Source organism: Petaurus breviceps, unplaced genomic scaffold, assembly GCF_028583685.1.
Source record: "Petaurus breviceps papuanus isolate PSGF00001 unplaced genomic scaffold, PetGlider_PUasm1.0 90895, whole genome shotgun sequence".
NCBI lineage: Eukaryota > Metazoa > Chordata > Mammalia > Diprotodontia > Petauridae > Petaurus > Petaurus breviceps.
This window is the reverse complement of record NW_027187372.1, coordinates 32,908,696-32,922,267: the sequence shown is the minus strand read 5'-3', so window position 1 is coordinate 32,922,267 and position 13,572 is coordinate 32,908,696. Positions and strand designations below refer to the sequence as shown.

Here is a 13,572-nt window from a genome sequence, read left to right as displayed (position 1 = left end):
ACCCTGGGCTCTCCCCCTCCTCATTTTACTGCCCATTCCTGGTTTTGATATTGACCTGCTAGCAGTGTTGTCACCAGGCTCCGTGCTGCTTAGACAGCATAGTGAATGTATTCCAGAGAGAGGAGGAAGACCCCTGGGCAAACAAACCTCCCTTGCTGGCTGGGGGCTATTCTGAAAGTTCCCTGTAGCCTAAACAGATGGGCTAAAGGTCCCAGGCTCTCCAAGAAAATGGCACCATGGTGTGTCAAGTAGGCACAGCCAGGTGGTCATCTCCGGGTGAGACAAGAATTCAACCAAGAAGTTTAAAAAAATAATTAGATTGTTCTGGATATGAAGGCAGAGGATCTGGGTCCAATCCCCTGCTCCTATGCAGGTAAGTTTAATCTTTTGGACCTCAGTTTCCTAAACTGTAAAAAAAGAATTTTGGATTAGGTAAACAGTATCCCTTCCTGCTCTCAACCTAGGACCCTACAATTAATGGTTTATTATAAAAACAATGTTATATTAATGAGCCTGCAGGAAAGAAAATTTCTAGGAGGGGCAGGCAAGGTAACTGGGTTTGATACAAAGATGTGGTCTAGCCCTGGCAAACGTAACCAGGCTTGTGGGAAACAAAGATCGGCTTCATTCCAGCCTGTGCTGACTCCCAGAACTGCCAAGTCCAAGTACTCAGTCTCTTCTGCTGTCTGATGATAGCAGCTCAGAACCCCCAGGGACTTTCTGCTTCCTCTGACATTGGCTTTATTACCCATCATTCTACTTGGTACAGCTGACCCAACCACAATCCTGGAAGAACCGAGTTAGACAGGGCTGGAAGATCGCTCACCGCCCAGCTCCAGAAGGGAGTGGCTCTGTTCCAGAACACTGATTTCAGAGCTCTGGGTCTCTGCTGAAATTGTCTTCAAGAATCCTGCGGGATAAGGAGGAGAGGGAAGAAATCTCCCAGCCACACCCAATTTTCTCTGGATTATCCTGCAGAACAGGTGAGGGTATCAACCTTTCCAAGTGGCACATAAGACAAAGGCAGTATGTTATAAGGGTATCAGTTTTGGTCTTTAGAGTCAAAAGAGCCAGGTTCAAATCCTGTCTCTTATACTTACGAATGACAGGAAACTGAGAGTCACCTTTTTCTTAGCTTTAGTGTCCTGATCTGTAAAGTGAGAGAACTAATACTTGTACTAACTTACTTCCCAAAATGATAGTGAGGAACACTCTCAAAACCTTAAAGTGCTACAGAAATACAAAGGATTATTCATATTGTTGTCATAATTAATATTGTTGTTATAATACTATTGTTATTATAATACTATTGTTGTTATAATTAGGGGATAGAGAGCCAGCCTAGAATTCTTAAAATACTATACAAATATGAATTAATATTGTTGTTTTTGTTATAATTTTTGAGTCAACATGACCTGGGATAGAGATAAACTAGAAAGATCTGGGTTGGAGTCTCACTTCTGACACATCTTGACTATGTCACCCTGGACAAATCACTTGACAAACGCACCATGAACTCTCTAGTACTAAATTGCTAAGAAAGGACTGATGTGCTATGGTAAGAGTTTCCTTACAGTTCCTTACACAATCATAGGTCTAGACCAAAATGATAAAATCCTTTGGTCATTCACTCTCCTCCAGCTTGTGAGGAGACAGGAGGACCAAGCTAGCTGACCAGAAAAGCCACTGCCCCAGTCCCATTCCAAATCACAGAAAGGTGGTCTCTCTATTGTAGTATTGAGTGTGAGGATCAGAGAGAAGCCCACGTTGTCCAGATGGAGGAGAACCAGAGGGAAGAATAATGGACAGGGAGGTTGGAAAATCCATTGGTGAAGTGCTTTAAAAAGCTAAATTTGACCCTAGAGGTAAAAGGAAGCCATTGGAGTTTATTAAGTAATGGAATGATACATGGCCAGATATGTGATGAAGGAAAGTCACTTTGGCAACAGTGTGGAAGGACTAAAATGGGGAGATCATTGGGGCAAGGAGACCCATTAGGAGGTCACTGCTATTGTTCAGGCAAAGAGGGCCTGAACTGAGGTGGTAGCTATGAGAGTACAGAGAAAGGGGGTCAGATGCAAGGGATGCTAGTCAGCCAATCAGCATGTATTAAACCCTTCCTCTGTGTCAGGCACTGTGCTAAGGGCTGGGACATAAAGAAAGGCACAAGACAGAACCTGCCTCAAGGAACTCACAGTCTAATGGCGGAGACAACAGCAAACAGCTGTATACAGGATAAATAGGAAATAATCAACCAAGAGAAGACACTAGAATTAAGAGGGTCGGAAAAGGCTTCCTGCATTTTTAGTTGGGACTTGGAGGAAGGCAGAAAAGGCGGGAGGTAGAGATGAGAAGAGAGAGCATTCTGGGAAGATAGAGAAGTTAGGAAGAAAATGTTTCTGTCTTCTCCTTCATCTCCGGCCTCAGGTGAGAAGAGGAGTGACCTTGCCTCTGACCTTGGGCCTTCCATCTCCAGTTGAGCCTGTCCTCTACTCTGCTAACCTGCCTGTCTGGTTTCTGAGGATCAGAGACCACTGCTGCTCAGCCCAGGGCCTCCCCAGCTCCTGACCCTGGGTGGAATGTGTGTGAACACTGCAAAATTTGACCACCAATAAATATGTGGGATGAAGACGAGCAAGGAATTGGGGGTACTAGGGGATGGAGAGAATAGTGTTGTTGTAAGAGAAATAGAGACCCAAATGTATTTATTTGGTAATAGGTCAAGTCATACAAAAGGTGATGCAGATAGAGAGTAGGCCTCAGAGTCAGGAAAACCTCAGCTGAAATTCCGTCTCTGGCATAATAGCTGTGCAACCCTTGGCAAATCACTGAACTTTTAAGCCTCCCAGGGAACAGTCTAAAATAATCATTTGCAGAGCAGGTACTCATCTGCATTGGTAGAGGAAGTCTCCTCCCTTTTTTTTCTTTTTTTGGAGGGGGAAGGCAGGGCAATTGGGGTTAAGTGACTTGCCCAAGGTCTCATGGCTAGTAAGTATAAAGTGTCTGAGGCCAGATTTGAATTCAGGTCCTCCTGACTCCAAGGCGGGTGCTCTATTAACTGTGCCATCTAGCCATCCCGGGAGTTTCCTCCTTGCAGAATCCTACATGAATGAAACAGGTCCTCTCCAAAAAAAAAAAAAAAGGCAAGTCACATGTCATTGCAAGGTCTCAGAAACTAGTGTGGACAGTCACCCATTCATCTATGGTCACGTGACAAGGACTCAAGCCCTTCAGCATCCTGATGCCTTTCTCTGGACACTCTCCAGCTTCTCAACATCTTGGTGCTCAGAACTGAAGCCTATCTCCTCCCTATTCCTGGAAGCTGAGCCCCTACTCTTACAGCCCAAGGGCATCCATCATCAGCCTTTCTGGCTGCCACATCCCAACTGCTGACTCATTGAGCTTTCCGTCCGCTAAAAACCCCTGGATCTTTTTCAGAATAATTCTTGTCTGGCCATGCCTCCCCCACCTTATACTTGTGAAGCTGATTTTTTTGTACCCAAGTGTTAGACTTTATATCAGTCACTACTAAATTTCATCTTAGGAAATTCAACCTCAAATTCAAACGTATCAGGTTCCTTCTGTCATCCAGTGGGACATCTTTGTATCCTCCGTGCTTAGAACAGTGCCTCGCACAGCATAACTATCCTAACTTTGTGTTGTCTGCAGACATTCCAAGCTTAGCACACTTACCCCTACACCACACTGCCCTTTGGACCATGGATGTGTCCCCAATCTCCACCCCTCACCTTACACCCCAAGGCTGCTCTTTCCCTCAGGGTTTGTTACTTGCCCTTAATCACAATGTTATAGTTAACACCTTAGAGTTACAGAGTGTTTTTAAAAATTTTCAAAGTGCTTCCCCATCTGTGATTCCTATTACATCCTTGTGAGATAAGCAGGGCTTTCTCTAGTCTACAAGTGAACTGAAAAAAAGGCTTGTCTTTGAAGAGTCTTCCATGAAGCATCACATGGCAATCATACTCTCTCTCTCTGTCTCTCTGTCTCCCTATCTCTGTCTCTGTTTCTCTCTTCCCCTCTCTCCTCTTCTTTCTGTTTCTCTCCTCTCTGTCTCTGTCTCTGTCTCTCTCACTGTCTCTGTCTCTCTCTCACTGTCTCTGTCTCTGTCTTTGTCTCTGTCTCTCTCTCATATTACTAAAGACACTGTCCATCCCCTTGAGATCTGCAGACATCCCAAATCAGAGACAATACAAAACCCCATGTTGCCATTGTGGAAAGGGTGAACCCAGTGACCAGAGATGCTGAACAGAAGAACCTTGAAGCCAACAGTTGATTTCTAGAACATCTAAAAGACAGAATTGGCGCCATACCTGGAGCTGAAACCCAGCGCCCATGTGGGATCTCTAGTGCCTACCTGGCTGAAGCTTGGGGCGAGGGTAGTTTCTGGTGACGTTCTGTCCCGGGATCGCCCTTGCTGATGACTGCAGTCCAGTTGGATCAGGCTTCGGCATTCCTGGTGGCAGGTGTACTTGCAATCTGGAAGAAAAGAACCAAAAAGGAATTAGAGACCAGACAATGCTTCTTCTACATTTCTGTCCATAGAAGTAATTGAGGAGGTCATATTTGGTTCCATATACACACATGTAGGGCATCTAGGTGATGCAGTGGATAGAACTGAGTCAAGAAGACCTAAGTTCAAATCTGACCTCAAACACTTACTTAGTATAACCCTGGGCAAGTCACTTAGCCACTGTCTGCCTCAGTTTCCTTATATGTGAAACAGGGATAATAAAAGCACCTACACCCCAAAGTAGTTGTAAGGATCCAATGAGATAATTTTTTTTGCCTTTTTGTTTTGGAGGGGGGAGCGGAGGGCAATTGGGGTTAAGTGCCTTGCCCAAGGTCACATGGCTAGTTTTTTTGGTGTTGTTTCTTAGGCCGAATTTGAATTCAGATCTTCCTGACTCCAGGGCTGGTGCTCTATTTACTGTGCCACCTAGCTGCCCAAATGAGATAATATTTATAAAGCACTTTGCAAACCTTAAAACACTATACAGATGATGATATGATGATGATGATAATGTAGATACAACCCTGGAGAAAAGACGCAGATAAGAAGAGGAGGACAAAGAGCAGAGAATCAAATCTACCTTCATTATCACTTACTCGAATAAGAGGAAGAAAAAGTTTAGGACGGAAGGACAATGTGGTTAAGGGCTTTGCCTTCTGCTGTAAAGGATCCTGAAAAAGTCACTTCTTCTCTGGGTCTGTTTGCTCACCAAAAAGCGAGGCAGTAGGAACAAATTAATTCCCATGTTCTTCTAGCTCTTAGGTCAACCCCAGGCTCTGAGGAGTCTTATTTGGATAAGGTGTCTATCTGGACCTCAGGCTCTTCATCTGTACAAGGGAGAGACCATCAGCCCCGACTATCTCACAGGGATATATTAGGAAAAATTTCATAGATATAAAAGTACTCTGAAAAAATGAAAAGTACTCCTATAAACCAAAAGCATTATTATGATGTTGTGGGACAGAGGTCAGGATTAACCTGCACCTGGCCTGTACATTGTATGTTTACTAAATGCTTTTTAATAAATAAATTGTTTTATAGTAATTATAGAATGGGTTAAATCAAGCCAGGCTACAGGATACGATCCCCAAATCCCAGTATTTCACAAGTGGAAGGGACCTCCGAAGTCGTCCTCACCTCTGCTGCTTAGAACACCTTGTTTCCTTCAGGACTCGCACTAAGCACTGCCTTGGTCACCAGGCTTTCCTCAGTCTTCTAACTCTCACTCCCGCTACCTTGTATTTAATTTGAAGATATTCTGCATACTCTAATTTATGAGTATGTTGTCTCTTCCAATATGAATGTAAGCTCCTTGAGGACAGGGATTTGTTTTTACCTTGGTCTTGGTAGTCCCTGGAACCTAGTACATTGCCCGTATATAGCAGGTACTTAATAGATACATTAACTGATTCATTGCTTGATCTAGCCAATAATCCTCTTTCCCTAACAAGTAGTTAGCCAGATTTTTCTTTAAAACCTTCAGGGAGGGGAAATTCACTGCCTCCAGAGGCTGTCCATTCAACTTTTGGACAGATCTAATTGTCAGGAATTTTTCCCTTATATCTAATCTAAATTTGTCTCTTTGCACCTTCCACCCTCTTGGTTCTTCCCCTTGTGGCCAAGTTAAAGCAAATCTAATCTCTCTTCCATGTGATACCTCTCCAAATGACTGAGGACAGATTATTATCCTCCAGCGCAGTCAACACCAAATATTCTCTTCTCCAGGTTTAAAAAGAATCCACAATTTCTTGCAATTGATTCTCAACATGAGATGAAGTGAGGCCCTTTACCTGGTTCCTTTCCTCAAGAGATTCTCCAGCTTACAATGTCCTTTCTGCCACTGAGGGCCCAGAAAACAGGACACTGCTCCAAAAGTGATCTGATAGGGTGAGTATAGAAGGACTGTCAGTCACCTTATTGTTAGAAACTAAGATCACATTTACTGTTGCTGTTCACTCATAACTAACTGTCCATGACCCATGTAGGGCTTTCTTGGCACAGACACTGGAGTGGTTTGCCATTTCCTTCTCCAGCTCATTTTACAGGCGAGGAAACTGAGGCAAACAGGGTTAAGTGACTTACCCAGGGTCACACAGCTAGGAAGTGTCTGAAGCTGGATTTGATCTCATGAGGATGAGTCTTCCGGATTCCAAGCCCAGTATTCTAAATTAACCATGCCATCTAGCTGTCCCAAGATCACATTAGTTCTTCTTATGTGTCATTAAATTTTTAGCTCATGCCGAGCTTGTAATTCAATAACCACTACCACCCCCCAATCTTTTTCAGACAAACCACCGTCTAGCCAATGCCTTCTCCATGCTGTTCTTCTGCAGTTGGGTTTTTTTAAGTCAAATGTAAAAATTTACATTTATCTCTATTAAATTTCATATCATTAGATTCAGCCCAACAGTCTAACCTGTTATTTTGGATTCTGTTATCTGTGTTAGCTGTCTCCTCCAACAATGCATGTCAATAAACATCCATTAAGTTCCTACTGTGTGCCAGACAGTGTTCTGAGAAATGGGGACACCAATACCAAAATGCTCTCAAGGAACTGACAAGGAAGAGACAACATACACACTTAGAAATATAGAGAGAATAAATAAAAGTAATAACTAGAAGGTAATTAGGGAAAGAAGATTCTAGCAGGTGTGGCCATCAGGAAAGATGCTGAAGGGTACATGGGGCTTGATCAGAGTCTGGTAGAAAGGGAGGGAATTTATGAGGTAAGGAAGGAGGGTATTCTCAGCACGGGGACAGCCAATGCAAAATCACGGAAGCAGAGATGGGATGCTGCATAGGAGAAGCAGGCAGAAAGCTGGTTTGGTTGGACCTCAGGGTGTGCTTTTATCCAAGGTAGTGATAAAAAGGTTAAACAATACAGCAACAATCCCTGGTACAGTGCACTGGAGACCTCTTCCCAAGTTGACATTGAACCATTAATGTCTGCTCTTCGAGTCTGGTCAGTCAGCTGATTCTGAGTCCAGCTCACTGATAAAGCTCAGGGAGCAGAGAGATAAATAAGGTAGTGATCTGGGTAGGCCCCAGCTATATATTAGCTCAGGTCACCGTCCTTCTCTTAGCCACACCCCGCCTTCTTTGTCAAATGGGGGGAGTCACCAGTTGGAAGAAAGTCTGCAGGAGGCCCCTACAAATCAGATTGTTTCTTTAAGAGGTAAATAAGGGATGGGGATAGGGATTGGATCTGAGATAGGGAAATCCTGGGTGAGAAAACTCCCTCCACCAATTCAGGTCAACACTTCCATGTAATTTATAGTCTTAGAGATTTGCCTGGGGCACTGAGAGGTCAAGTGATTTGTCCAGAGTCACAGCGCCATTATTTGTCAGAAGGGAGACCTGGATCTATGTCTTCCTAGTTCCAAGGTCAGGGCTTAATGTACTATATGCCAAGTCCCTCAAGAAGAGAAAGGTACTGCCTTAAAAATGAGGCTTCACTCTTCTATCCCATGCAGAATGACAAGGGGCAGGGTGTGAAGGAGAGCCAAAGGACTCTAGAAGGGGGCTAGTGATCCTCTACTCCAACTTTTTCATCTTCCACATGACAAAGCTGAGCCCTCAAGTCACACAGTGAGGACCGAAGTCTAGAACGATGTTCCTGTTCAGTCCTGTCTGACTCTTCCTTACTCTATTTTGGGGTTTTCTTGGCAGACACTAGAATAGATTGCCCTTTCCTTCTCCTACTCATTTTACAGATGAGGAAACTGAGGCAAACGGGGTTAAGTGACTTGCCCAGGGTCACACAGCTACTGAGTATCTGAGGCTGGATTTGAACTCAGGAAGATGAGTCTTTCCAACTCCAGGTCTGGTGCTCTACCCACTGAACCACTTAACTGCCCTGCTATGACAATATCTTACAGTTCTCCCAGAGGGTTCTACTCTGGATAGATAACCTTCTGGAACATCCTTAGCAGATGGTAAGAAGAAAAGAAAGGACAGCAGAGGAAAGAGGTCAGGAGGCAAAGAACAGGGAAGGGAAAGGGAGCGGTTAGAGAGGGTGGATGGAGCCTGAAATAGGAGAGAGAAATCAATACAAATCCATCAATGCTAGTACTCAAGGCGAGTTCTCACAGTTTGCTGGCGCTGCAGAACCAGCCAATACCACCTGGCCTACAGGCAACTTGGGCTCAGCAAGGGAAGAGTAGGAACCTGATGGGGAATATTTTCTTTCCATTGTAAAAACAAAGAGCACGTGGGGTGGTGGTGTGTGTTTTAAGGAAGGAGGAAGCAGAGAGTTTAGCCTTTTTTGGCCAAACTGAGTATTTTGAACCTAAATAGGGTGGAGATACAGAGGCCAAGTCTTCCCCAGGCCTCCCAGTTAGTGCTCAGAACAAGCTGAGGCTTTGTTATCAAAGCCCAGAGGCCAGAGCCACAAAGCGGGTCATTGTTCCCCTGGGTCCTACCCCCATCACAGACCTATGCTGGCACCTGGCAGGGCTGGGAGAGGTGAGGAATGCCCAGGGGCTGCCAAGAGCAGGGTCAGGGGAAGAGAAGGAGAGCTGGCATCTGTCCCCACTCTAAAGCTCCCAAGCACCGCCGCCTACCCTGGTGACTGGGGAAACCTTTGGGAGAGAAGGAGCTCCTCCATCCTTGAGTAAACAACTCTTACTGCTAAGAGAGAGGGGTGGTGGTGGTTGTTCACTCATTTCAGTCATTTCAAGCTTTTCGTGAGCCCATTTGGGGTTTTCTTGGCAGAGATACTAGAGGGGTTTGCCATTTCTTTCTCTAGCTCATTTTACAGATGAGGAAACTGAAGTAAACAGGGTTAAGTGACTTGCCCAGGGTTACACAGCTACTAATTGTCTGGTTCCAGATTTGAACTCAAGTCTTCCTGACTTGAGGCCTGGAAGTAGTATCCTCAATTCTATGTACAATTATCCCTTCCACATTATAGGGGTTAGTAGTGCTGTGCCCCCTCAATCCGGAAAATCTGAATAAAAATTTTGGCCCTCCCTTTGTATCAGAGAAGAAGTCTGAATTATCATGGTACTAATCGATAAAATATGTTGATATTATACAATATTATACATATATTTTATGCATTTCTGAGTTTCTAAACTTTTTCTTTGTCATCTGCTGGCCTAGTGTTGTCTGCAGCTTCTGCAAAACTCCCCCAAAATTCTGGTTTAATTTTGTTTTTGTTTTTTGGAGGTGGGAAGGCAGGGAAATTGGGGTTAAGTGACTTGCCCAAAGTCACACAGTCAGTAAGTGTTAAGTGTCTGAGGCCGCATTTGAACTCAGGTCCTCCTGACTCCAGAGACAGTGCTCTATTCACCGCACCACCTAGCTGCCCCTCTGGTTTAATTTCTTACACTGATTTGTGACATGCCAAAACTTCAATAGGCAAAGTCTCAATGTGGAAGGGATAACTGTAAATATTTATTTAGTGTCTGCTATATACAGGGTATCATGCTAGAAGTTGGGGGAAGATAACAGTTTTAATCACTCTAGGACTCTGTCCTCCCAGAACTTGTAGTCCAGGCGTTGGATATGACACTGCTTAAGTCACAACTAGAAGAGAAACGCATCAAAAAAGGCACAATGAAAGTGTTAATGAGGGAAGTCCAGGTGCTGTGGGATACGCAGGGCGTGCCTTCTGGAGGAGGTGGCATTTCATAGGATTGCAGATTTAGAATTGGAAAAGAATTTATCTAGTCTAATTTTACAAGTGAAGAAACCCAGAGAGAAGTGGGCTGCCTAAGCTGTCCAGGCGGCAATTGGCAGCACCAGGATTTGAACCCGGGTCCCCTGCCTCCAAATCCAGTGCCCTTCCCAATGCGTAGCATCATAGGATAGTCACTCGAGTAGAGGAAGGCACCTCAGAGGACATCTAGCCCATTTTACAGACAAGGAAACTGAGGGCATCACACCTATCTAGTGTTAGGCACATAGTAGGTATTTAATAGATGCTTGACAGATGCCTCAGGTTCCAACCTGATGCTGAGCTGAACAGGGCTGGGGGATGGGAGGAATGAAGGGGAAACCAAGAGTTGGAAAAAACCAAGACTGTACTTCAGCAACATCCTGTGTCAGACTCCATAATCACAGGTTGTAGCTAAACCACCAAGGCACAGTGTGGCATCCTCTGCTTCTGGAAACACCAAGGCAAGGGCTTTGGGTATAGCAGAGATGAAATCACAACTCCCCTGGCCCTTCCCCAAATGCCCCCGTAAGGGGCACACCCAGTGGTTTTAGGGCCTAAAGGACATCTAAGGGCATAACAAGTCTGCTCTGCTATAGAGCAATGCCCGTTAGAAGGGACCAAGGCTTCCCAAAATGACTTTGCCCCTCAGTGACTTCTCTCCCCACATGAAGTCACATAGGTTAAGTGTCAGATGAGTGACAAAGACAATAGTGCTACTGGAATTGGGGTGAGAGGAAGGAGAAGAAGAAAGAGGGAGAAGAAGAGAGAAACAGAGACAGAGACCCAGAAACGGGGTACACTGTGGGCTGAGGAGGCCTCCTTCAGGAGAGAGGACCTGAGCTAGGCCCTGAAGGGTTCAGGGTTCAGTGACTCATACTTCTCACATCCCTGTGTCCTGAAATGGAGTCCCCAATAACATCGATGGGGAGGAATTCTCAAGTTAAGGAGTACAGAACCCCAGCTTCTAAATACAGCCCCTAGAATCTGCCTGTGGAAATGGAGGCTTCTCAGCTTGGCTGATGCAGGGCTGCATAACCAAAGCCATTTATTTTCTGAACCCAAGGTACCAGGCTAATAAGGAGCCCTCCAATTCCTTCCCACCCTGGAAGGTAAAGCCCCAGGTTTCAAGAAGACTGGGAAATGAAGCCAAAGAGCAGCAGCGTGCTATTATTGTCAATAACCACATCTTACAGTCCTGGACAGCTCTGGTTTACAAGGGACATCCCTCCCAGCCACACTGTGAGTTGGGGAATGCAGGACTGTCTTCAGTTTGCAGATGCGGAAACCGAGGCTTGGGGAAGCTCACCATGGGTCTGTGGCAGAGCCAAAACCCAAACCTAGGCCTCCCAATTCTACGCCCAATTTGATGGAAACACTTTGGCTGGGGGGCAGGGTGTAGGATAGTTCTAGAGAGGGGAACAGACCTTAGTGATGGTCATCTGTTTCAACTCCCTCGATTTGTAGATGAGGGAACTGAGGCCCAGAGACAAATAGTAAGGGCTCTGTCCAAAGTCATACAAGTAATAAATAAGAAGTAGAGTCAGGATTTGAACCCAGGTCCTCTGACTCCAAATTCAGGGCTCCTTTGTAGGAGAACTGCTTCCAAGTTCATTTTTTTTCTCTCTTAGCAGTTTATAGGGAGTGTAGTGGGTAGTTCTTATCCCTGGTATCCCTGGTACACCCCTCTCTGGTAGAGGGAGAGTATTAATTTGAGCCTGTATGCCAGGCCATAGCACACTGCTAGGTATCCATGTCCTTAGACAACAAGGAGTCTAGATCTTTCTTTGTACACCATGCATGGCATGGGTACTCACACCTCCTGTGGGCATCAAATCTGGAGAGACTCGACTGAGGAAAAAACTGGAAGTCCCTTTCTTCCTGGCTTCCAGTGGCCCAAACCCCCTCTTTAAAGAAAAGCTATCAGACCCAGGAAAATCTTCAGCAACACCGAGTTCCACTGTGGTTGGGGAATCAGACAGAGGCAGCTAGAGATTTGAGAGTAAGAAGGTTTGATAGTAAGGTCTCTACATGCCTGAGCATAGACGCTTCCAGATGGCAAATCACAGGTGTTAGGCAAATTCCAGATGGGTAAATCACAGGTGTTAGGATCAGGAAGACCTGAATTTGAATCCTGCCTCAGACACTTTCTAGCCATATGACCCTGGGCAAGTCACCTAAGCTGTATTTGCTTCAGTTTTCACAGCTGTAAGCTAGGTCTCTTAATAACACCTCCCCCACAGGGTTATTGTGAGGTTCAAATGAGATAATATTTATAAAACACCTAGCACAATGACGGGAATATAATAGGTTCTTAATAAATGTTTGTTCCTTTCCCTACCCCTATCCTCACCCTTGCTTTCGCCCATAGGAGGGCTCTGTAAGAAACTCCAGTATCCCACCCCCCCAAGCTCATCATCTTGAACAATGATTAAGAGAAGAAAGCAACCAGCATGGAGACCGGGTTTGAGGTATACTCGACCTCCCTCCCTCACGGAAAGGCACTGAGGTGTAACCACCTCTGGGGGTGAAGGAGGGCAGCTGTTTACATCAGAAATCTGGCAGTTGTTAAAAATGGGAGCCTGGCAGCTATGTAAGACAAGCAGCAAAGCCAGGGCCCTATTCCAAGAACACAGTCATATGTGGTAGAGCTGGTTCCCCACGATGCAGCAGAATTCCTGGCTCCTACTGTCTCCCCACAACCCCGGGCTAAAACCTCTCTCCACCTAAAGTGCATCCTGTGCATCCCTCCCCATGTGAGCCCCTCCCACCTGAACCCATTCTCCTCTCACCCCAGCCTTCGTTAAACTGGAGAGGGACCACCAGGGCAGAGGGCTCACATCAGGGCAGCTGAACTATGACTAGCTATGTATTTTTCTTAGATAATAGATTGTGTAAATATTTATCTATGTCTTTGTATTATTTGTTATAGTGGTTCAGTCATTTCAGTCCTGTCTGACTCCTCCTGACCCCATTTGGGGTTTTCTTGGCAGTGATACTAGAGTAGTGTGCCATTTCCTTCTCCAACTCATTTTACAGATGAGAAAACTGAGGCAAGCCAGGTTAAGTGACTTGCCCAGGGTCACACAATTAGTAAGTGTCTGAGGCTGGATTTGAACTCAGGCCTGACTCCAGGCCCAGCACTCTATTCACTGCATCACCTTGTTACTGTTAATTTATAAGACTGACCACGTGTATTTGTGATGAGGGGCTTGTTTTTCTTTTTTCCAATGGAGGTATGTAGAGAAAATAAATACTTGTTAATTGGAAAAAAAATGTATAATGAAATAAATGCCAAAAAATTACATGGCCAGTAACAAAGAAAGAGAGTGCTGAACTTGGAGTCAGGAATATCTGAGTCCAAATCCTGTTCCAGACACTT

General features: G+C 45.0%; 1 protein-coding gene across 2 annotated transcripts in view; it reads right to left on the bottom strand.

Moving 5' to 3' along the window:
* Positions 1-13,572, bottom strand: part of RASSF5 (Ras association domain family member 5) — a 107,033-nt gene that overhangs the window by 60,515 nt on the left and 32,946 nt on the right. For both annotated transcript variants that reach the window (XM_069074728.1, XM_069074729.1), the window contains one exon: positions 4,376-4,497. In XM_069074728.1, the coding sequence (XP_068930829.1) occupies positions 4,376-4,497 (122 nt within the window). The remainder of the gene's footprint in view (positions 1-4,375; positions 4,498-13,572) is intronic.